This window comes from Sciurus vulgaris (assembly GCF_902686455.1).
Source record: "Sciurus vulgaris genome assembly, chromosome: 2".
NCBI classification, from domain to species: domain Eukaryota; kingdom Metazoa; phylum Chordata; class Mammalia; order Rodentia; family Sciuridae; genus Sciurus; species Sciurus vulgaris.
Genome location: NC_136462.1, coordinates 6854325 through 6878149, shown reverse-complemented (window position 1 = coordinate 6878149; position 23825 = coordinate 6854325). Strand labels below are relative to the sequence as shown.

Sequence of the window (23825 nt, the reverse complement as noted above, 5' to 3'; positions counted from 1 at the left end):
CCAGAGCAGATAATTAAGGACCAGACGCTTTGGCCCCAGCTTTGGTCCCACTGCTCCAAGATCTATTTTCATCTGGAAACAGGCTCTAAGTTGCTGAGGCTGGCCTCCAACTCGAAATCCTCCTGAGTCTCTGGAGTCACTGGGATCGCAGGGGTGTGCTGCCACACCTGCTAGCCTGGGACTCTTTAGAAGCACCTTTCCTCCTCCTCTGAGTCCTGTAGTCTTGCTGGGGGAGAGGCAGTCTGCAGGTGGCATGGCCCTTACCAATGCAGTCACTGTCAGTGAAGCCAAAAATGCCCTTCACTTGGTTGAAGGTGACGTGCTTCTGAATCTTCACCACATTCTTGTAGAAGCCTGAGCTCATCCTGCAGAGACAGTCAGAATCAGACCTAAGCTGGTGGAGCTCCACCAGCATCAAAGTGGGTGTCAGTAAGGTGTGGTGTGGGCCAGGCCTGGGTCACAGATCCCGCTGGGGACGATAACGTGGCCAACATGTGAATACAGGAAGGCATGGAGAAGTCACCTGTAAGGGTACCTGCAAAAGCCACAGAGGATACACCTTTAATGTGGAGCTGACCAGAGAGGGAAACCAGCGTGAAGCCAGCATGGAGCCACGGAAACAAGGCGGAACAGTAGGTTGAGAGGTGCGGGGCTGCCGTGGGCTGTCCAAAGCCTACCAGTTAGCAGTTCAATGTGTGGTGGTGCTCAGTGGTGGGAGGCTCAGCAGCCTCTCTGCCAAGACTGTCTGCTCCTTGCAGCTGGACAGAGCTTATGGACAGTACTGATAGGCCCAGGAAGGAGGAGGGTTGGTCTCAGTGCAGATGTCCTCCTGGCATCTGGTCACTGCTCCCTGAGCCCAAAAGGCGGGGCTGACCCCTCCCCAGCCACAGGGTGGGACCACAGTAGCTGGTTTAAGCAACATGGTTCTCTCTTCTAGGTGATGTAGGGTGTGGTTGAGGCCTAGACCTGTGGCGGCCACTCAGCCACCAGAGGGAATGGGGCTGACATCAAGCAAATGGGGTGCAGAGTGACTTCCTACTTGGTGCCTGTGGCTACTGTTGGCAGCTGCCCCTTTCTCTGGGCCTTCCCAAGTGCCAAGCACTATAGTGACAGAAAGGGCACAGTGTAAGTCAAGTGTTGGCTGAAACGTGGCAGGAGCTGTGAGAGGCGCCAGCCTGAACATCCCTCCAGACTCAGGCTGCAGTGTAACCACCTGTGAGGGAGTAAGAGGGGGCTGCCCTCACTAGCGGGTGGGATGTGTTAGCTATAAGGGGTGCTGGACCCCTTTCCTTGCTCTGTCTCGAGAACTTGCTTGCCCTTCTGTTATGGGATGACAAAGGACAAAGGCCCTTAGCAGATGCTGGTGCTCCTAGACATCCCAGTCTCTAGAACTGTGAGAAATCAATGTCTTTTTCTCATAAATTATCCAGTCTGTGGTATTCTGTCGTAGTGGCAGAAAAGGGACGAAGACAGGTCAGATCTGAATACTGGCTGACACTGCCCAATGTCCTTTTGAGGTAGTGGCGTCACCTCTGCTTCTCAGATGGAGACTGGCCCCCAAATCTGTGCTTTTCTCTTTGTGTCTCACAGCTTTCAAAGAGTTTGGACACTTGACGTCAGATGGAGAGCTCCTGGATCCTCTGGGCAGGTGGCAGGTGGCTATCTGGAGTGCAGGGCCACTGGCTGCCAGGGTGGGCATTGGAGGCAGGGAGGTTTGCAGAGGCAGAGGCCCCCACACCAGGGTCTGCGAGGTTAAGCAGCCAGCAGTGGGCTTTCTCTGTGGCTTTCACTTAGCAGCCAGCTGAGTTGCAGTCCCAGCCAGGGCTCTGGGCAGGGTAGGAACACAGCTGGGAAGGACTCCCCAGGAATAGCCCAGCTCAGCTCAGAACAGCTCAGAGAGACAACCTTGACCAGCTGAGATGGGAACTAGCCTGAAGGAGTGGCCTTCTGGGGAGCGGCGGCGGGCCTCAGAGCACACAGCAGCCAGACAGGCTGCCTGCCACCTGGGGAGTTGGGCCACAAGCTCCCTGCACACTTGGGGTGGAGGACACAACCTAATCACCAGGGCAATTACAGCCTTCCACCTGGAGTCACAATGCACCAGAGGGCACCTAGTCCCCACAAGGGGAGCCCGGCATGACAAGGGGACAGACATAGCATGACAGCCGACAGCACACCTCAGGGTCTCTCACTGGCAATGAGGAACACACCTGACTGTCCTGTGAGCCACGGCTGTGGCCCAGCCTTGCACACCTGGGGTCCAGAGCTGGAGGCGGTTTTGGAAGGTGACACATTTGCTGAGGCACTTCACATGAGAAACGGATGCTGACCTCACACATCTCTGCAGCGGGGACAGTCATCCTGAGCTCTCCGTATTGCCACCCCTCCTTGTCCTCCCAACACTTGACTGTCACTGAAAGCTCACTGTCACCTGACAGGAGAACAACCTGACTAGTTGTTGGGGTAGTGGTTCTGTCTCCTAACCCCACCCCACCACTGCTGCCATGGGCCACATCAATGATCTGCAGCATAAAGGAGAGGGGCCGAGAAAGGCAGAGGGCATGCCTCAGGAGGGGCCGAGAAAGGAAGCAGTGCCAGCTGGGACCGGAACGCTGGCAGAGCCTGGCACCCTCTGCTGTGCTGCCTCTCACCAGCACCAAGCACCCCAACTTCACAGGAAAATGGACACTAGAGATTTAGGGACTTGCCCAAGGGAGCAAGGCCAAGTGGGGACAGAGCTGGGTCTGGACTGCAAGTTTTCATACTCTGCCTCCAACGACCCCTGCAGGTACAGCCAGAAACATGCAGGTACTTCCTGGTACCCAAAAGGAGGCCAAGTCAGGCTTCGTGGTACTGCTAGCTTCTTAGGACCAGGAAGCATCCCTATTAGTCAAAGGTGCCATTTTTTGAGTAAATTCCAAGAAAGAAAAGTAAAACGTTCAAGTGTCTGGAAGAAATTCTTAAATGGGGTGACATAGTGTCTGATTTTCATTTTACTCACATAAAGTTTTACTTCATGTTTATAAAGAAAGAGGAAGTTCACGCGGCGTGAAGGATGGCCAGGAGCAGAGAACTAGTTACCAGAGATGGCCTGGGAAATGGCTGCCAAAGTGTCACATTCAGAACGTGTTAGCGGGGTTGGTGATATGTGATCTCTTCACTGCCCCAACATGCATCCAGCCACCGAGCTACCTTCATGACTTCCTACAGGTGTCTGCTCCTGTCTGGCCACCAACACTGGAGCTCAGCAAGGTGGGACTGGGCTTTGCTTCTGCTGTGCTTGCAGGGCTCTGCCTGCTACAGAGAGCGTAAGTAGAGGAACTGTGTTTTACCCAGCTAGTGGTGAGAGGGCCACCCATCAGGGCCTCACTGCACCAGACAGGCAGTGGTTTGGGTGCTGGGGATGAGACGGGGACACTCAGATCTGTCTGCAGGGAGGGGAAGTTCCCAGGAAAAGGTGAGGCTTAACCATGTGTTTGGAGGAAAAACGCAGGAGTTAGCCAAGCTGGAGTGCGGGGTCTAGGGAGGATGGTGGGCGGGGTCTCGGAAGTGGCAGAAGTGGAACTGCAAACTGCTCTAGCTCGCTGGAGGTGGCAGTGATGCAGGCGCTAGATCAAAGCTTGTGGATTAGACCAAGAGTGCCCCGGCTCCTTGTCCTCTGGCGTGGAGACCCGGAGGGTGAGCAGAGGGAGACAAGGGCAGCCCCGGCTGCAGTGGGGCAGGGCAGGTCACATAGACCCAGAGGCCAGGCATGTGGTGGCACACCTGCAGCCTGCGCTCCTGAGGCAGAGGTGAGAGGATGGCCTGAGACCAGGAGTTTGTGTCAGCCAAGGCTTGTTTGTGCCCAGGTCAACCAACTGAATCAGGTCAGGTTAAAGGACTTGGTGAGAGCAGTGAAATGCACTGTCAGGAAAATAATGACACATGTTCCTGGATGGTCACCAAGAAGAGCAGAATCCAGATCCATAGTTTATCCTTTGAGGATCCCACAGTGCGGTTATGCTCACGTGGCAGAAGGAAGGGATGTGATCTAAGAAAATACCTAATAGGTGATGTTAGAAAAAGAATTATTTTCTAATAAAAAGGTCAGAATTGCCATCATGGTATCCACTGCTCCCAGTGCATACGCAGCTCCTACTTGGCTTCAAGGACTTACTTAACAGGAACATTCTGGGAATTGGAACAGCTACGCTCCTGTGTGCTGCTGGTTTCTGCTGCCCCTGGGGTGTTCCCTCACGCCTCGGCTGGGCAACTGGTAGTGAGATAGCACAGGAGGGCCCCAGCTCAGAGCCCGGCCCCCAACAAGATGCATAGCACCTTTCTGAACTGGCTCCCCAAGGGAGTGCTACACTTTCAGGCTCATGAATTTTTTATGGTACTGGGTATGGAACTCAGGCCTCGCACATGCTAGGTAAGCACTCTCTGCCACGGAGTCACACCCCAGCCCTCAAGAAATGTTTGCTGAAATAAACAGCATTCTTCTTGTGAGGATTTATCAAAGTCGTATTTTTCTAACACACCTCTTGACAATTATTTGGGACAAAATCCAAGACCTCAGAAGTTCAAATTCAAGGATTTTCAGAACGACATATGTTGACCCATTAAAGGCTAATTTAAAATGCTAGACTGTGAGAGAACTGTGTGACCAATGAGTCTTTCCTCTGTGAGGAAAAAGGGACACTAAAAACAAGGAAGCTATCAGGACTCTAAGGCTGGCTGTCTTGGGAGGAAACAGGGATGCGTGAGTGCCCGTGGTGGCAAGTCACGGCACCACCCTGCACGCCTGGGCACATATTTATATTTCTGTAACTATAATTATGAAGGCAATAGCTGTTTCTCTAAAATGCTCACGATATCTAATCCTTCCTATGCATATACAACTTTCTGCTTTCAAAATTACTGGTAAATAAAAGCAATAAACCAGATTACAATTAAAAAAAAAAAAAAAAAATCCAAAAACCAGAAACAAAACACACCTAGCAGGCCTTAAGCCGTTTCAGATGTTTCAGGCACTTCCTCAAGAGGCAGCCAGTTCTCCTTACCCCATGTATTCAAGGTCAGAGAAGATGAAGGTCTTGTTGATGTCGAAGCCGCAGGCGATGATGTCCTTGGCGTTCTCTACGGTGTAGGAGTAGGCCTGGTCCAGGCTCAGGTCCTTCCACAGGTACTTCTCATCATCAGACATCTGGACCACCAAGGGCACGTTGAACACGTCCTGCAGCCACCTGGGAACAAGGAAGAAAGACTGTGACTTTGCTCATAAATGTGATTTCTGCTTACAAAACCACACGATCTCATGCTGTTAATCTGACTAGTGCTAAAGAGAAATCTACTACCATGGATTGACTCAGAGGGACTCATACGCCAGGCTCTGAGCTGCTTTTCTGTACTTTATTGATAATTTACAAGGTAAGAGTTGGTGTCCTCATCTTGCAGATGGGGACACCCAGGCTGAGCTGTGGATGCCTACGGTGGTATGAGCAGGGAGCAGGAGGAGGAGTGCAGCAGGCCCAGAGGAGCTCAGCAGCACAAAGGTGCCAGACCAAACAGAAAATTGCATATCTGTAGTTCTAAAGACGGCTTGCAGGCCCCACTCTGGGTTCACGGGAAAGTGAGAAAAGTCATCCGAGCATACTTACTTGGTGAAAATAAACGGGATGAGATGACCTACGTGCATTGCTTCAGAAGAGGGGCCCCTGCCTGTGTATAGATAAAATGGCTTCTTATTTTCATAGGCATCGAGAACTTGATTCATATCTCTAATGGCAAAAGAAGAAAAAGAATGTGATTTTTTAGGAAAAATATCAAAGCACCTAGGCTCATTTGGAAATGAAAAATAAAGACAGAGACAAAACACCACTGATAATAACTAGGCTTTGTTATCTTTGATATTTGTGGTATAAAAATGACAGGGAACTTCTACTGAAATGGTTTCTCCTGTGAATGACTGGTCTAAAAGGGACACAGATGGGTAGCCATGGGACTTCTGGAATTCTTCCAATTATCAAAGTGGTTACACTGTGTACTTTATACACCTCCCTGGGGGATACCAAGCTACCACTGCACCATCCTTGTTAGCATCACCCAGCCCAGGAAAATGACAGGCTCCATGCAGGCCTGGCTTGGGGAGCAGCAGAAGGAAGGTGCCCTTGGAGTTCACGTGAAGCCCTCGTTTAGAGACCTGAGTAGGGTGACCTGAGCCAGCATGGGACTCAGTGTCTTCACCAGAGTGTCATTCTGGAGCCATCTCTTCTCCCCTGGGATGGGAACACACAGACAACACACAGAGGACCCCCCTTGCTGGCTGTCCATCAGCACCACCTGGCAGGCTGTTCCAATCACGGTTGCCTGAGCTCATCCTCAGAGATTCTGAACCAGATAAGATGTCTTAGATTCTGTATTTTTAAAATATAAGAAGGGATTCCAGTGTTCAGCAATGCTCACAAGATGCTAAAACCAGCCAACACTGTGTGAATGTTCTGTGTTTGTGGGTAGTGTCCCAAAATAAAAGAGGAATACCTGCCTCTCCCCAAGGTCAGGATGGAAGAGCCTGGATAACAGGATTCTAAAAGGGCTTCTGCTGCTCCCCAAGCCAAGGATCAACAGAGCTGGTCTTTGGGGATCAGAGTATTAGTTTTGAATACTGCTTTTGAAACAAGGAAGAAAAGTCATTCTTTGGTTCTCACAACTTGCCAAATTAAACTTCTAAGAACATACAGAAAGGAAGAAGCACAGTTGCCACGTGAGTTGCTTTCCATGGATGCCGGCAACATCTGAGCACTCACTAGTACCAGCCCCGGGGTGAGGTGCTCCCCAGGTGTGAGAGTCTGCTGAGGCCTACGCTTCCTATGGTGGCTTCAGCAGGCCTGGCTCAGTGGTGAGGGAGGCCGGGCAGTGCTGCTGTGTCTTCACAGATGGTAGGTAAGGTAGGGGCACTCTCACATCTGACAATGAGCAAGGCCAAATCCCAACCTCCCGAACCAAGAGCTTACAAGGTTACTCTACTGAGGAAAAGGAAAAAGTACATCACAAGGGCAGGGAGGACCATGAAATGTCAGGATGAAAAGTTCTGACTCATGACCGATGGAATGGTAAGCCTTGAGCTGATGTGACCAAGACAGGTCAGAGAAGAAAAAAACGATCGAAATCAGGGACGCAAGAAGGGACATGACACTGACCTCGCAGAAATAAGAGGACTGTGAAGGAGTACTACAAATAAGGCATGACAACAGAGGAGACGCCCAGAGGGAGCAGAAGGAATCCCAGAGGCGACTGCTGACCTGAGCTGAGAAGAAACAAAATCCAGTGGCTCTCTAACAAGTAAAAAGGTTCAACCAGTAACAAAAACTCCCCAACAAAAAAGCCCAGGACCAGATGGAGTCACTGGCTATTCCCATCAAATGTTCAATAAAGAATGAACACCAACCCTTCAAACTCTCCCAAGTAAACTGAAGAGAGACTAGTGTTCAACTCATTCCAGGAGTCTTACCCCATACCACACCAAGATGAAGACACACACAAAAACTATAGAACAAAATACCTGTGAATACAGGATAAAAATCCTTAAAAGCTCACTATTCAGCAACATATAAGATTATACACCATGATCAAGTGGGATTGGTTCCAGGAATGCAAGTTTGATTCAACATACAAAAATCCATCAACATGACAAAGCATATTAATAGAAGAGAGGACAACGTCCACATGACCATCTTGCAGAAGAGAAAAGCACCTGCTAAAAGCCAACTTCCTTTCAAATGAAAATGCTCGATAAACTAAGAATAAAAGGCAAATTTGTTAACAAGAGGAAGAAGATTCATAGAAAACCCACAGCTAACATTATACCCAACGTAAGACTGAAGCCTTCTCCTGTGACTGGGGTAAGACAAGCCCACTTTCCCCACTACTATTCAATACTGTATGGAAGATCCAGTCAGAACAATTATATAAGGAAAAAATATCCAAACTGGAAAGGAAAGGAGTAAACTACTATCTATTCATTGGTGGCATGATCCTACAAATAGAAAATCTTATAGAATGCACACAAAAGAAAGAATATTGGAGAATAAACCAATTCAGTAAAGTTTCAAGATCAACACACAAAAATCAGTTGTATATTTCTATACAGTAGCAATAATGAATAAGTAAATGCTATTTATAATAGCATAAAAAACAGATCCTTAGGAATAATCTAACCAAAGGAGTATAAGAGTTATACATTGAAAACTATACAACAACACTGAAAGACACTAAAAAATATAAGTAACTGGAAAGATATCCCATGTCCAGGATTGGAAAATTAACAGCAATCTCTATCAAAATCCCAGCTGCCTTTTTTGTAGAAATGAAAAAAATGGATCCAAAAATTCATATGGGGTCAGGCATGGTGACACATGTCGGTAATCCTAGAGACTCAGGAGGCTGAGGCAGGAGAATGTCAAGTTTGAGGCCAGCCTTAGCAACTTAGCAAGGCCCTGTCTCAAAATGAAAATAAAGAAGGCCTGGGGTGTGTAGCTCAGTGCTAGAGTGAGCCTGGTTAACATCCCCAGTAACCCCCACCCCACCATGTGCACACACACACATTTATACAGAAATGAAAGGGACCCAGAATACAAAAAAAAAAAAAAAAAAAAAAAAAACAAACTCGAAAAAGAAGAGCAAAGTCAGAACATTCAAATTCTCTAACTTTAAAATTTACCTCAAAGCTACAGTAATCAAGGCTGTGTGGTACTAGCATAAGAAAAGACAAATCAGTGAAACAGAACCGAGAATCTAGAATTAAACACTTAAATATATGTTCAGCTGGTTTTAGTAAGGATGTCAAGAAAAATCAACAGGGAAAGAATAGTCTTTTTAGACAATGGCGCTGGGACGATTAGATATCCACACGGAAAGGAATGAAGTTGGAGCTCTGTTACACACGCACCAAGATCCAATCAAAAAGTGCCAGAGACTCAAGTATAACAGCCAGAATTACAGAGCCTTGCAGGACACAGATGTGAGTCCTTATGTGGATCAGGCAGTGGTTTCTGAGATGATACCAAAAATGTAAGCAACCAAAGAAAAAATAAACTGGGCTTCCTCAAAATTAAAACTTCCGTACTTCAGAGGGCACTATTAGAAAAGCGCCAAGATAGTCTACACGATGGGAGCATATATCTGCAATTCTTATGTTGGTAAGGAATCAGTATCCAGAATATATGTAAAGAAAACAGGAATTAAAAAAGGATCTCGTGAAGGAAGGGGGCCCAGGGGAAAGCAAAGGGGGGACCTGGGACAGCAGCTGGCAAAATCACACTCTGCACACGTGTGAGTATATCATGAAGAACCCCACTTCTATCCATAATTGTAATGTGCCAATTAAAGTGAATTAAAAATAAATTATTGTAACTCAATAATAAAAAGCTGAGCACCCTATAATCTCAACTACTTGTGAGGCTGAGGCAACAGGGTCCCAAGTTCAGAGCCAGTCTGAGCAAGTTAGCAAGACCCCATCTAATAATAAAAAATAATAAGGACTGGGGATGTAGCTCAGTGGCAAAGTGCTCCCGGGATTGATCCCCAGTATGGAGAACAACATGAAAACATGAAAAAGAAAACAACTCAATTAAAAAGGGGCATGGGCTGAGGTTGTAGCTCAGTGGTGGAGCACTTGTGTGAGGCCCTGGGTTCAATCCTCGGCATCACATTAAAAAAAAAAAAAAGTATATATATTAAAAAAAAAAAAAAAAGTGAAATGTCAAAAACAAAAACAAACAAACAAACAAACAAAAACAGTAGGCACAGGATCTAAATAGTTCTCTCAAGAAGATACAAAAGAGCCAATATGTGGTGGTACATGCCTACAGTCCCAGCTACTTGGGAGGAAGCTGAGGCAGGAGGGTTTGAGTTGAAGGCCAGCCAGGGCAACATAACGATAGATAGATAGATAGATGTCTCGATAGATAGACAGACAGACAGATAAATAAAGAAATAAAAGACCAATAAGCACAGGGAAAGATGCTCAATATCACTGGTCATCAGGGAACAAACCCCCAAACCACAGTGAGATACTGCTTCACTCCCACTAGGGCAGCTCTAAGGCAGCAACAAAAGCCTGGAAAGTAACAAGCGCTGGTAGGGCTGAAGAGAAATCGAGACCTCTCTACATGGGTGGCTGGAATGCAGAGTGATAGCTACTGCTGTGGTGGACAGTCTGTCAGTTCCTCAGAAAGAGAAACAGAATCATCATCGAACCATCAATTCTACTCCCAGGTGTACACCCAGAACGGAAGCCTGTGTCCACCCAAAAGCTTGTTTATGACCAAAATGTCCAGAGTAGCATAACTGATAACCAAACAGTGAAAATAACCCAAATACCCATCAACTAATGGACAGATAGACAGAAGGTGGGGCTCATCCATGTGATGGAATACATTTTGGCATGGGAGGGATGAAGGCTGGGCACAGTGGCACAGCCTGTAACTGAGCTACCGGGAAGGCTGAGGCAGGAGGATCTCAAGTTCCAGGTCAACCCAGGCTATTTAGTAAGTCCCTGTTTAAAAAAAGGTGGGGAGGGCTGGGTCTGTGGTTCAGTGGTAGGATGCTAGCAGCAGGAGGTGCTGGGTTCTGTTTCTAGCACCAGGGGGAAAAGAACGAAGCGGAGGCAGTCCTTGACAACAACGTAAAAATCGCACCCACACAACCATTCTGTTTTCACTGTAAGTACAGTATTCAATGAATGAAAGGGGCTACTCCATGCTGTATCATAAAACAGGCTCTGTGCTCCATGGCAGCACCCAACGGTAGCTAATACAAGGTCTGAGCTCATTGAATGCATGTCAGAATGCTTCAAATGCATGTTAAATAAAATGGATGTGTTGAGACACGATCCATCAGAGGTTGGAATGTCTGCACTGAGACATGCACAGCATGGGGAATCCCAAAAACATGCAGTGAAGTAAGACAAAAAACAAAGGGCTGATTTCCCAGGACCCTGTCCATATGACATTCCCAGAATCGGCAAATGCAGAGGCAGAACGCAGAGGAGCACCTGCCTGTGGCTGAGGCCGGAAGGAAGGGGAGTGCCTGCGCACAGCAGGGGTTTCCTTTAGCAGCTAGACATTGGTGCAGGCTGTACGACCCTGTGAACACGCTGAGACCCACTGACTTGTACGCGTTTGAAGGCGGGTCTTAGGACACATGGTGAAACTCTTTCAGGGAGAACACTGAGTACACGCTGCCCACACAGTGAGCTGCACAGGGCAGGACACCCTGACTGCTGATCACACATCCTGTGAACAAAGCCCGGAAGTGGGCCCGTCCAACCCCTGTCCTTGTGGGCAGGAAGGCAGAAGTCCCTGTTTTGTGATGTTATCTGCTAGGATTTATGGTCTGAGGTGGGGACGCTCTGTTCCTCGAACCCTCTGTTAGTTTCTCTTTCGATAGCGATTATATACAGCCTGGTACAATAGGAGGAAGAAGGTTCGTAATTTCAGGAAGCCTACTGTTTATTGCAGAGACATGTTGAACTTGGACACAGGACTCTTTTGTTTCCATGACTTTTTGTTTTTATGACCTACAGCAAGTAATCTGGCATGATCCTATCTGCAACGAACTTGACCTTCATCTTGTGAGGTGTGTAGTCTATAAATGAATGAACTAAGGGCATGAGAGTGAGAGAACGGATGTGACCCCACAATATTGAGAAGACAGAGGTGGGTTCCAGTCTTCTGACAGCTGGGTCATTTTGCCTACAGCACCGGGAAGCTCCACAGAAGAGCTCCCTCACAATTCTGTGAATTAAAGCAAGGGTGAGAGTCTGTGGCGACGAGCCCCTGACCTGTGTGAGAAGAAGATGCCTCTGCGCAGGAAGCGGTGTGGTCTCTGGCCAGTGGCTCTCTCTATTCGGTTTATCAGCTCTTTGTCAATTTTACTGCTTCCAAATTGAACTGGAAAAAAATTGGGAGACAAGAGACATGAGTTTCTTAGGTGGGAGGAGGTTCAGAGACCAGGTATCACTGAAATGAAGGGGAAACACTAGCGATCCTTGCATGACCTCAATGACCCCCAACCTCTTTAGCCTCTGTTGCAGTCCTTTGCCTCAGCACAAAGGAAAAGAGCCTTAGTATTGAGACAACTGCTGAGATCACAATTAGCTAAACAGGGAACAAATTCAAAACAAAATGCTATTTGCCTGAGACTGGATTCTGATATTCAGAATGCAGTCTAGTGCGAGAACCACACATACACAGACATGTGGTGCACATACATCCACCCATCCCCACACACAGCTGATTGCAGGTATAGCACACATCCACAGTCATGACTTTCCATATTCCTTAATCCCTGAACTGAATTAATGGCTGTCCTCCAGGGAATTTTCCCTCTTTGATGGTCTACACTTAAAACATGGAAAATGGCTTTGACTTGGATAAAAACAGTACTTATTTCTTCTTTGATGATTACCAATGATCTCAGAGCAAAGACCTCTCAGTCAAATGTGCAGAAAGACCTTAGAGGAAGGGTGTGGCAGTGAGCACCTGCCACCTGTGAGAAGGTACCTTCTTAAGCTTTAGCTCCACAGTCAACAGACTGGAGGCAAACTTAAGGAACCTATGACTGCCTCCATCACTAAGTGAAAACAGTTTAAATGACTGCAAAGATGCCCATTTTGGTAGTCCTTTCCCAAGCACTGAACTGCTAAAGAAAGGGAAAAATCTCATAAGCTATCTACTATAGGATATTATTTTGAAACAAGTGTTATACTGTTATTTTAGAATAATCTATTGGGAATATAATGCACAGCCAAAGGATCTTAGGATCTATTTTTTCTTGGCATTGAAGCTGCACTGTATCATATATTTCCAAAGGAAATACATCAATGTGTTGAAGAATTATCTGCACTTCTGTTTACTATAGCGCTATTCACAATAGCCAAGACGTGAAATCAACTTGTACATCCCGAACAGATGAAAGGAGAAAGAAAATGTGGATATACACACAATGGGATATTACTAAGTCATAAAAAGGAGGGGATCTGTCATTCATGACAACACAGATCAGACGCAGAGCAGAAACGTGGTCACCACAGGCTGAGAGGGCTGGTCAAGAGGACAGAGCTACATGGGATGGCAGGAGATGTCCGCTTCTGCACCGGGGGGATGCAGTGAGCCAGAATGTACTATGTATTTCAAAACTGCTAGAAGATTTTGAATGTTAGCCCCACAAAGAAATGATAAATGTCTGAGGTGATGGGTATGATAATTACCTGATCACTATTACATATTTGTATGGAAGATAACACTGCATCTCATAAATATGTACAATTGTTATATTTCAATTAAAAATAAAATTTAAAAATGCTTGCAAACATACACATAAATTAACAAACACGGAAGGAATCAACTCAATGGATTCACTTCCAAAAAGCTGAGGCCATTTTTTGGGAAAAGACATACCAATGAGCTTGTCATAGTCAATGCCTTTTGCACTGCTTGTCCGTACTGTCCACGGGTCCACAAAATCCTCGCTGGTTTCGGTGGCATCTGGGCCACTATTACTCCCAGGTGCTGGGTTCCTTGGGGGGCAGTCAGCCTTGTAATCCTCCCCCATGGCCGCTTTGTAGCTCATTTTCAATGATAATAACATCTTTACTGCAGACTCAATTTCATCCTAAGAAAAGAAGTGAAGGTAAAAGTTAAAAATACTAACCATGACCAGGTGCAGTGACACACACCTGCAATCCCAGTGACTCAGGAGGTTGGGGCAGGAGGATAGCAAGTTCCAGGCCGGCCTCAGCAACTTAGTAGGGCTGGGGATGTAGCTCAGTGACAGAGCACCCCTGGGTTCAAGCCCCACAACAAATAAAACAAAAATCAAAACCAATGGCTAAGTCTGCCGAGTATGTGTCACATGCTGACACTGTGCCCAGCGCTTTCACACCATTACCTGGTTTGGTCCCATAGCAACCCTGTGAAGTGGGTATTACTGCGACTGTCCTCCTCCTGTCTGTGAGGTGAAGGAGCTCACCCCGGACATGCAGGAAGCCATGGGCTCAATGCACTTTATTCTTTTCTGTTGTCCTGGTGCTGTAGACCATTGCCAAGAACACCCTGGGGCAGCAGCAGTGACAAGCTCAGGACGTGGTTACTACAAAGTGCCGTGCCTCAGACTTCTCAAGCAGCCCGATACCGGAGAACAGCATGCAGCTCCTCTGAGTCCATGCAGGACTGGCTCACTCTCCTCATGGAAATGTAACCAGTGACGCCACCACAGACAGAAGAGCAACTCAGATACACATCATGAAGAGGGAACAAGGCAATGGAGGCACTCCAGAGGGATTCCCTGGGAAAGTTACTCCACTACCTTTTGTGGTCTCAGCAATTATCCTTTTGTATATCATTGTTTAAAACTAAATGTTAAAAAGCAAAGTAAAATGTATCATTGGGTACCTTGGAAATCTACTAAAGACTCTTCTCTGAGAAGTCCACACTTGCCACCCTAGGGGGCCTGGTAGTTAAAAGAGTAAGCCTAATTAAGCCAATTAGTCATGCCATGCCTAAAGCTGTAGCCCAGTAATTGGCCTAGCTGGATTAGATCACAAGCAGAGAATATTTCCAGTCCTATTTGCCTGCCAAGGGGAACACCGACATTTCCACTTACTGTTCACACAGAATGAAGTATAGACTGAGCTACCAGTGGAGAGCCACCATGGTGCCGACCTCATCAGAGAACTCCTCCCTCAGGCACAGCCCCGCGGCCACAGGGACTGCTACTCGGGGTGCGCTGTGCTTCATGACATTATTTGGAATTCAAAATTCGTAATTTTTTGTAACTCATCAAATTGAGTTTGATTTGTGGAATCAATAATATAGCCCTATAGACACAGATCATGTAAGAGATAGTAGGTTTGCCCAGCTTAGGTTAGGGTTAGGGTGTTCTACTCATCATTTCTGCTATGCCTAGACTCTATGTTTGCAATAAAATAAATGTTTAGCAAGTCTAATCTATTGAATTATCTACAGCAAGATGTGACTTGTTTTGAAGTACACTGAAATCAATATTCTTTATCGCTAGCTGTGTTGACAGCCCATACTCTATGGTCTTATTCTGTTTTGCAGAAGGCTCTACAAAGGTCAAAATTTAACCCATATCCTTGCTCAAGGACTGTCTGTAACCTGAAAGGGAACTGAATAGGTACGCAGAATTGTGTTTTCAATCTAACACTGACCCGGACACTGAAACACAAAGTAAAAGCTGCTGTTCTGAAGAGACACAAGACTCTACACCACCCTATTATATAGCCCAAGCACAGACAGAGACACCTGGGGTGGCAGTTACGGTGGAGGCTGAGAGGGAGTGAGGATGGCTTCCAGGTGCCACTCTGCTGGTTCTTCATTTGGGTGCTAGTGACACAGGTGTGGTCATTTTGTGACAATTCAGTAAGTTGCCTGTTTAAGATGGTCATACTTTTTTGTAGGAATGGCATCTTAACCCCTATGAGCCAATGTAATTTCTTTAGCCCTTCAAAACCATACATACCCTCTGCCACTGTCTCCCATTAGACCCCCAGATTCTGACCCATCTGCTTCCTAGGACATCCCTGCCTTAGTGAGCTGTTGTTGCTGATACAGGTTTTATGGCAAAGAACTTTAAGGACCATGGCCCTTGAGTACTGTCACTCTCAATGTGGCTTAACTATTTTGCTAACAGCGAATTTCTAAGACACCAGGTGCTTCTATTTTAAACACAGTTCAAGGTCGGATACAAACTGACTTCTGAATTGTTCCTTGTTTTACTTGTCTCATGGTGCATCCTTGGACTACAGCAAAGAAGAAACTTTGGAAGAATTTATTCTAAACTGTATCAAGAAATGCTTGTTGACTAAAGTAAGGAACATAATTATAGTCACTCAGAATTACTAACAATAGGGCTGGGGTTATGGCTCAGTGGTAGGGCACTTGCCTAGCACTAGTGAGGCACTGGGTTCGATCTTCAGCACAGCATAAAAAATTAAGTTATTATGTTCATCTACAACTAAAAATATTTTTTTAAAAAGAATTCCTATTTACTAAATGTTATTCAAACCTAATGTTATAGACAAAAATGTTACTTTTAGCTTTCCAAAGTGGGTTTATAGAATAAATGATCAACACTTGAGTCCTTAATTTAGGTTTTTGTTTTAAAACAACCTAGACTTATTCACTAAGCCTTGCCTGATGAATATATCTCTTTCTGTACATAATCAACTATTTTTCTATACCAGGGATTGAACCCAGGGATACTTTACCACTGAGTTACATCCTTGGTCCTTTTTTTTTTTTTAATTTTGTGACAAGGTCTTGCTAAATTGCTTAGGGCCTCACTAAGTTGCTGAGGCTGGACTCAAACTTGCAATCTTCCTGCGTCAGCCTCTTGAACTGCTGGGATTATAAGCATGTGCTATGGCGCCCAGTTTCTACTTTCTTTCTTTCTTTTTTTTTTTTTTTTCTTTGACATTCCTTTCAGTACTATCTATTTCCCTTGAAATATAATGGTTCATTTGGGGTCCAAATAGTCGAAGTAAACTGCTAGGGTGAATGTGAGATGGTTCATACAATCCGGTGACAAGAAGGAAGAGATTTTTGAAACAAGACAGCATGGTACTTCTGAAATCTGGCCTGGGGACTCAGTGCTCCTTGCAAACTAGGAATTCCTGATGTTTGATTCTTAGAAATCACGTTGCTTCTTTAAGCTCTTCTGCTTCTCTGTTCTCTTTACGGACTTCTTTTTGTTGTTGTACTTTTTAGATATACATGACAGAAGAATATGGAGCAGTAACGAATTTGCAGGTCACCTTGTGCAGGGGCCATGCGGCCTTTCTGCACGGTTCTAATTTTCAATGTACATACTGCCAAGGCGAGCGCCTTACAGACTAAGTCAGAGAATGCTCCTCTGAGTTTTGTTTTCTTTGATTTCCATTTCTTGTTTTCCGTCTGGGCATGTTTCCTTAACGTCTCACCCTTGTGGTGTCTTTCATTTCTCCTCTATCATTTTTAACTCTCAGTAACTCTTGTGATGTCTCAGCCTCTCTCTTCTAGAGGCCTGTCCTGGCACGGGAGGCTCAGTGCCACCCTTCCTCCCAAGGACAGCAGCAGTTCCCACGTGTCCTCTGCTCTGTGTCCTCCCAGATAATCCTCCCCTCAGCCTTGCACATCAGAAGCCAGCTAACGTGTGGTGCTTCTGCCTGTCTACTTGATGCTTAGAGGGCTATACTGTCAGCTTTTGGTCACCCTGTGGGACTTGGGCATGTATGGATTTTGGAGTTTTGGCGGGGTCCTGGACCAGTTCCCTGTGAACACCGAGGGAAGAATGAATAGACTCCTTCAGAACAATACTCTAGAGAGGTGGGAGGCTCGGATGCACATGTGGGGAACCCAACAAGGTCACTTACTTTTGATGCCTTTTCAGCTTTGAGGGTCCTCACAAGCTCGCCTTGAGCGGCTATGCTATTGAACAGGTCCAGTGGAGAGGCACAGGGCTCGCCATTGGGCACATCTGCCATCTTTCAGGATTGAGTCACAGCTGGCTAGTGGTCAGACTTGTTCAGCAGTGGAAACAACACTGTGGAGAAAAAAGACAGGGGTGGGGAAGGAGATTCAGAGAATGCAGTTGATTTTCCTTTCTTGTATCTTATTCTTTCAGAAAAAAGAAGTGAGGTGAGTTATAACAAAGGAAATGGATAACAAATAAAAATGTAAGCATCAATTTGGGGTCAGAAAAATGAGGATAAGCGGAAGAACAAACAATAAAGCAAAGGAGCATCCCTCTTAGTGGAAGACCAAGTTGCCTGGAACAAGGAGGACTTGCATTTCCTCTGGGAACAAACACCAATGTGCTTTAGTAAACCCAAGTTCACTAGGGCTAAACACTGCTCTTTGTTCCTTACCTTAATTGCCTGGGAAAAGAATTCTCAGGCCTTTGCCACCACACCCAACATATTGTCTCCGATCAAATGGTTTCCACTGCTGGCCAGCTGCTGTGTTCTCAGATACAGTGAGATATGAGTGGAGGACAGGGCCTTATCTGATCTGGGTTCCAAATGAGGTAAGTACTATATATAGCTTGAATATTCCACATGCTGCCTTACTCAACTGTGAACCTCTGAAGGTGTCTTGTTTGAATTTATTTATCTTTTTTGTGGTACAAGTGATTGAAGGGTTCTTGACACATTTCCAGACCTTTTTACTTTTTATTTTTTTAAACTTTATTTTTTTATGTGGTGCTGTTGAGGATCGAACCCAGTGCCTCACGTGTGCTAGGTGAGTGCTCTGCCACTGAGACATAGCCCCAGACCCCCTTTTTACTTTTTTAAACTTTGAGACAGGGTCTTGCTAAGTTGCCCAGGTTGGCCTCAAACTTGCAATTGTGCTGCCTCAGTGTCCTGAGAGGCTGGAATTACAGGCAGGGCCACCGTACTTGGCTGCCTGTGCCTTCTCTTATTATTTTCTATTAACCTTGAAAAAGAGCTTGAGCTGCCACAAGCCCGTTCTTGGGTTAGTCATTTGATGCCTTTCTCAGCGTCAGTTTCCTTGTCTATAAAATGGCACTGCGGGAACCTTCTCATCTACCTCAAGGGCTGTCATAAGGACAAAATGAGTTACAGAAAGATCAGTAAAGGGAGCACAGCAGGGGGAAGAAGGGTGGGGATGGACGTGCTGGGGACTGAATCAGAGCAACTCACATTCCATGCTTTTGTGAACATGTCAAAATGTATCCTAATGTTATATATAAGTAAAAAGAATTTTAAAAAAAGAGAACTGAGTCAGTAGGCTTGGTGGTGCACACCTGTAATCCACCAACCCAGGGGGCTAAGACAGGAGGATCACGAGTTTGAGCAGTGTTGGTAACTGAGCAAGACCCTGACACAAAATGAAGAACAAAGAGGGTCGCAGATATACTTCAGTGGTCAACTGTCCCAGGGTTCAATCCCCAGTACCTACACCAAAAAAACCTATAACAAAACAGGGTAGCCCACACAAGCCGTGAAGCAGGCTGGGGCATGTTATGACATTCTTAGAACAATGGTTTTTGTGGGCCAGGGTTCCAGAGCTCGACTGACTCCAGCTTCACCTTAACCTGCTGCGACACCTAGGAAGGGGTGGGGGGGAGGGGAGGAGGGGGAGGAGTGGCAGGTAACGTCAGAGCAGCCAGCTGAGAGCACTTCTGCACCTGGCATGTCCTAAGCTTCCTATGTGTACCATTCACCTGACCTTATAGGAATCCTATGCTGCAGATTTGTCCTATTTCATAGAAGAGACCAGAGCAGTTAGAACCTTGTCACTGCAGCAGCGATGGTATACAAACTCAAGCAGCTCAACCTTTGAGCCTGAGCTCTCAGCAACCACTCGCCTACCAATTACTTAACTCTACAACCCAACACACCAATATAAAGTGCAATTTAATCTTATTTATCATTTGTTAAATATTTGTTTGAAAGGTGTATAGATTTTATCTAAGACAATAAGCTGGTGAAACTGTGATACTGAAAGGGGTGGGACACAGTCAGTGTCTCTCTTCTTGCTGGGAACCACCTCAATTTCCAGCAAGAAAAGTTAGGTGAGACAACTGACTTAGAGAACAAAGCACCCACAGTTCAGGAGGCCGCTGAGTGCCCAAGACAACTTCTCACTGGCTATCAGCAACAAGCTGAGCAATCCTGAGCTCTCTCTGGGGGGTGTGTGTGTGTCTTTGTGAGTATCAAACAATGAAAATAACAAAAATCACAAATGATGCTGCACGTTGTCCAGAATTCTCCTACCCTCAAAGGAGGGTGGGAGTGTGCAAGTTCTCCACTAGCAGACAGGCTTGGGACAGTCAGAACAACCCTTCAGAGGTTCCAATGCCAGGGGGTGAGCCAGGTCTGATGCCAAAGCCCCTGGTGACCATGGGCTCTCAGATCTGCAGCTGCTCCCTGCACAGAACGTCTTACTCTCCTTTTCCTGGATGCTGCTCAGTATCTTTCCAATTCAAACCTCAGCTCTTGGCAGCCTTTTCTGACCCTTGTTCCTCTGTGGTCAAGTTGGTCACTCCACCCTCTGAGACCCTTGAGCACTCCCTGCAGAGATTCATCGAACATGTACACTTCAGTTTAGTTATGCATGTCATCTTCGGTAGACAGGGAAAGCAAGCACACAGCTCATTAATAACCATTTATTGAATGAATGAATCTTATAAGTCATTTGGTTCAATTTTTTTCTCAAGGTGTGTTCTCTTGTAACTCTTTTCCAAGTTCTTCTGCTGGATGAAGGTTGATCCCCTCATCTGGACTTTAAACATCTCTTATTGAACATTGTGACATTGAGCCAACTCCCAAGATCTGGAGAGACCCAGGCAGGTCTCCTGGAGTCATCTCCAGGTCTTTCCTCCCTAGTCTGGTTTCCTCACCCATTAACTAACATCTGTCCACCATCCTCACTCTTTCTACATTTCCTGTGGCTTACTCTGTCCTTCTAAAAATGTGGTACCCTGTATGGACAGCACCAAGCAGTAGCAGTAAAGTTCTGATGTCTTTAAGTAGAACCAAAATCAAATACAGATCAAAAATACCTTTAAAAATTCCTAGGAAAAGCTCCAAATGGAATGACTGGGTGAGCCTCGGATAGCCAGTCTCCCACTGGGAGAGAGCTGATGACTGTTTCTTTGATAGAGGACCAGTTTAGAGGAACCAGGCCTGCATTCAAGCTCCATGTGAGAGGAAAAACCATGGATCTTTAAATAGCAGTATCCTACTTCAGAAGAGGCACAGGAAACTAAAGCAGATGCAGGGACCAGCAGATGAGGCTGCCCGGCGCTCTCACAATCACAAGATCACATTCACTGGGTGTGAGTCACCCACACTACTTAAACAGTCTGTGTGTGTGTGTTTATGTATGATGCAAGTTTTTTATTTTTTGGTACTGGGGATTGAACCCAGGGCACTTAACCATTGAGTCACATTCCCAGCCCTTTTTTAATATTTTTATTTAGAGACAGGATCTCGCTAAGTTGCTTAGGGCCTCACTAAATTGCTAAGGCTGGCTCTGAACTCTCCATTCTCCTGCCTCAGGCTCCCGAGCCACCGGGATTACAGGCATGCACCACTGCACCCAGAATGAGGCAACTTCTTGAGTGAGCCTTCCAGAAACAATCAGAGATATGGAGAACAGAACTACTATCTTCCTCATTTCACGCATTCATCATCCATTTGTCCTGTTTATTGTGCAAACTGCTTCCTCCCCCTACCTAATCAATATCCTTCTTTATTTCTTTGTTAGCTAATTTTTAGAATTAAGTTAACTTCAGAGGCTATCAGCTTACAGTTCATGAACCTCTGAAACTACATCAAAATTCTCATGTACTGGGACAAGGTTTTAGGCAGGATATTTAGGCTTCACCCCTTTTCAAAGGGGTCTGAGATGTGAAAAGTTAAGGACCACTGATTCATGTGTTCACTACATAAGCTGCAAATACAAAGCTGAGTTTGTTAGGGAAAGCCTGCTTATTTTACTATTTAACTAACACTATAACCTGGAATAAAGAGATGCCAAAGTTAACAACTATGAAGTAAACTATTATTCCCTCTAAACAAAAATATTGGGAGTGTAAAAAGCAAAAGCAGCCTACCCAGAGGAGACCCTTAGAAAGAAACTAGAAAGGCTCTTGAACACCTCCTTCTCCCTTTTCAGGAACTTCATCTTGTGCCCATTTTGAAAGGTCCCATTGCTCTGGATGGGCATAACAAGCACACAAAGAATGCAGATACAATATTGTGATAAGGAACAAAAAGAAGCATGCCCTGGGCTTTGCTGAAATCATCACAGATAAGATATACTAATTCTCCAGTGAGGGGAAGGGTGGCATTAAGGCAGTCAATTCTGGAGCAGTTGGGAAGAACAGGTAACCCAGGAAAGTTTCTGGTTGCCTGGAATACCACAGGAGGTGGGAGCATGGCCTTAGAGTTGAGTATTAATGGTATTGGACTGGCAAGTTCCCAGTGGACTGGCAAGATCCCAGAGGGCAAGAAACAGCTTCCTCAGTGTAAGCAGTTCTTTACACCCCAAACTCTGGAATGGATTATGTTCTATTAACATTAAAATGAAAGGTTTTTTTTTTCTTCTTCTCCAGATAATAAAATGAACATTGTCTTAAAAGAAAAGAAGACACTAAACATATAAAACCAGGTATTAGATATTTTGGATGTCACAAGAACAACATGCAACATGCTCAGATGCTGACAGTTTAAGGAGCCACACCAGGGAAACATATGGCAGCCAACAAGAAGGTGCTGAAGGCAAGCTGTGAATCCAAGCAGCAACTGCTCATCCACCATCTTTATTTCCTATGGAAGTGGGGAACCTCCTGAACTTTGGGTCAGTGGGATGAAATCAAATGCACAGCATCCTAATCCTGAGAGAGACAATCTCTTATCCTCTAAACTGAGGTTTCCTGCACTTTTGTACAAGGTTGTTAAAACACTAAAACAAGAAAAACAAACTCCCCACCTAGCAAAGATGGCAATACATACCCCGATTGTGGGAGAAACTGCAGAGGTGGCCACCAGTCATACCAGGCAGTCCAGCAGTGAAGAATGCCCTGCTCAGACACACAGAGGGGGTCTTTAATACTCTTCCTTCTTTTCTTTCAGTTTCCTTTTTAGAAAAGGTTCTTTTCCTTCTTGCTTCCTCACCCTGCCCCTTCAGTTATGTGCACTTACGAGTTTCTTATAAATCACCCAGATTCTCAGACACATTTTGGCTTCTTGACCAACTTCCTCCTTGATGAGCCTGTCCAATCAGGGGCGGGTTGGCTACGGGTGGGGGGGTGGTGGGGGGTGGCTAAGACAGACGAAACCCTACCGAGGGTTCTATATGCCATTAGTCATTGCATCAGCCACCCCACGGCCCAGGTTGGCCGCCACATAACTTCCCCACCCTCAGCATCCGTGCAAATGTGTTTGTGTAGTGCCATGGGGAGAGGAAAAGGCAGGCAGTAAATTCCCTGCGGCTGCTGTGCACCAGGCGGCAGTGCAGTGGGAAGATCCTGAGAGGGGAGGTCGGAAAGTCCCGGGTTTCAATGTCTACTCGGGCATCTTGCTGTGAAACCTGGGACAAGTCACGTTACTTCCCTACTCCCCCCTCAGTGTCCTCGTCTGTGAAATGGGCGCAGAGGAGCCCCCTGACACCACCGTGCAGGGGACGAGCGCGACACGACAGGCACTAAAGGAAGTGGGACCCTCTCCTCGCTACAGGGCTGGAGGGAGGCCAAGAGGGTCGGCGGCGCCCGGGGGACAGAGCAGGGTGGCCGCGGCCGCCTCCGCGCCCCTCGCGGTGCCAGAACTCCGCGGAGCGAGGGCCGGGCTCCGAGGAGGGTGACCTGGAGTGCACGCCGTCCCGGAGGGCCGGTCCCCGGCGCCGCCCGAGTCCTGCGGCTCCACTGCCCCGGCCTCCCCACCCTCACTCACCCGGCCCTGCCGGGCCCGTCAGCGCAGCCGGCACAGCCACGGGTGGCCTCCTGCGCGTCCGTGGAAACGCCGTCCGGCCGGAACAACTTCCGGCCCCGGTGCACCGTCATTGGCTGCTCGCGCGGGGGCGGGGCGGATCCCGCCTCCGATTGGCTGGAGGCCCCGACGTCGCGGCGGAACGCGACAGGGCGGCGCGGTGCAGGCCGGACTGCCTTAGGGAGTACCGAGCGCTTCCGGTGCGTGTGGTGAGCGGCGGGCCCCGGGAGGGAGGTTGCTGGGACCGGGTGGCGCCCGGAGCGCTCCCCGCCTCTCTGCGGGGGTCGTTCATCGTTGTTCGCTTTCCTTTCATTTCCTGGTCCTTCGA

The 23825-nt window shown here is 46.8% G+C and overlaps 1 protein-coding gene across 1 annotated transcript in view; it reads right to left on the bottom strand.

Moving 5' to 3' along the window:
* Positions 1 to 23571, bottom strand: part of WARS1 (tryptophanyl-tRNA synthetase 1) — a 31840-nt gene extending 8269 nt beyond the window's left edge. The window contains exons 1-8 of the mRNA XM_079129509.1: positions 23462 to 23571; positions 22526 to 22593; positions 17414 to 17583; positions 13440 to 13653; positions 11822 to 11930; positions 5640 to 5759; positions 5043 to 5225; positions 265 to 365 (exon numbers count right to left, since the gene is read on the bottom strand). Of these exons, the coding sequence (XP_078985635.1) occupies positions 265 to 365; positions 5043 to 5225; positions 5640 to 5759; positions 11822 to 11930; positions 13440 to 13653; positions 17414 to 17524 (838 nt within the window). The 5' untranslated portion in view covers positions 17525 to 17583; positions 22526 to 22593; positions 23462 to 23571. The remainder of the gene's footprint in view (positions 1 to 264; positions 366 to 5042; positions 5226 to 5639; positions 5760 to 11821; positions 11931 to 13439; positions 13654 to 17413; positions 17584 to 22525; positions 22594 to 23461) is intronic.
* Between the last annotated feature and the right edge of the window lie 254 nt (positions 23572 to 23825).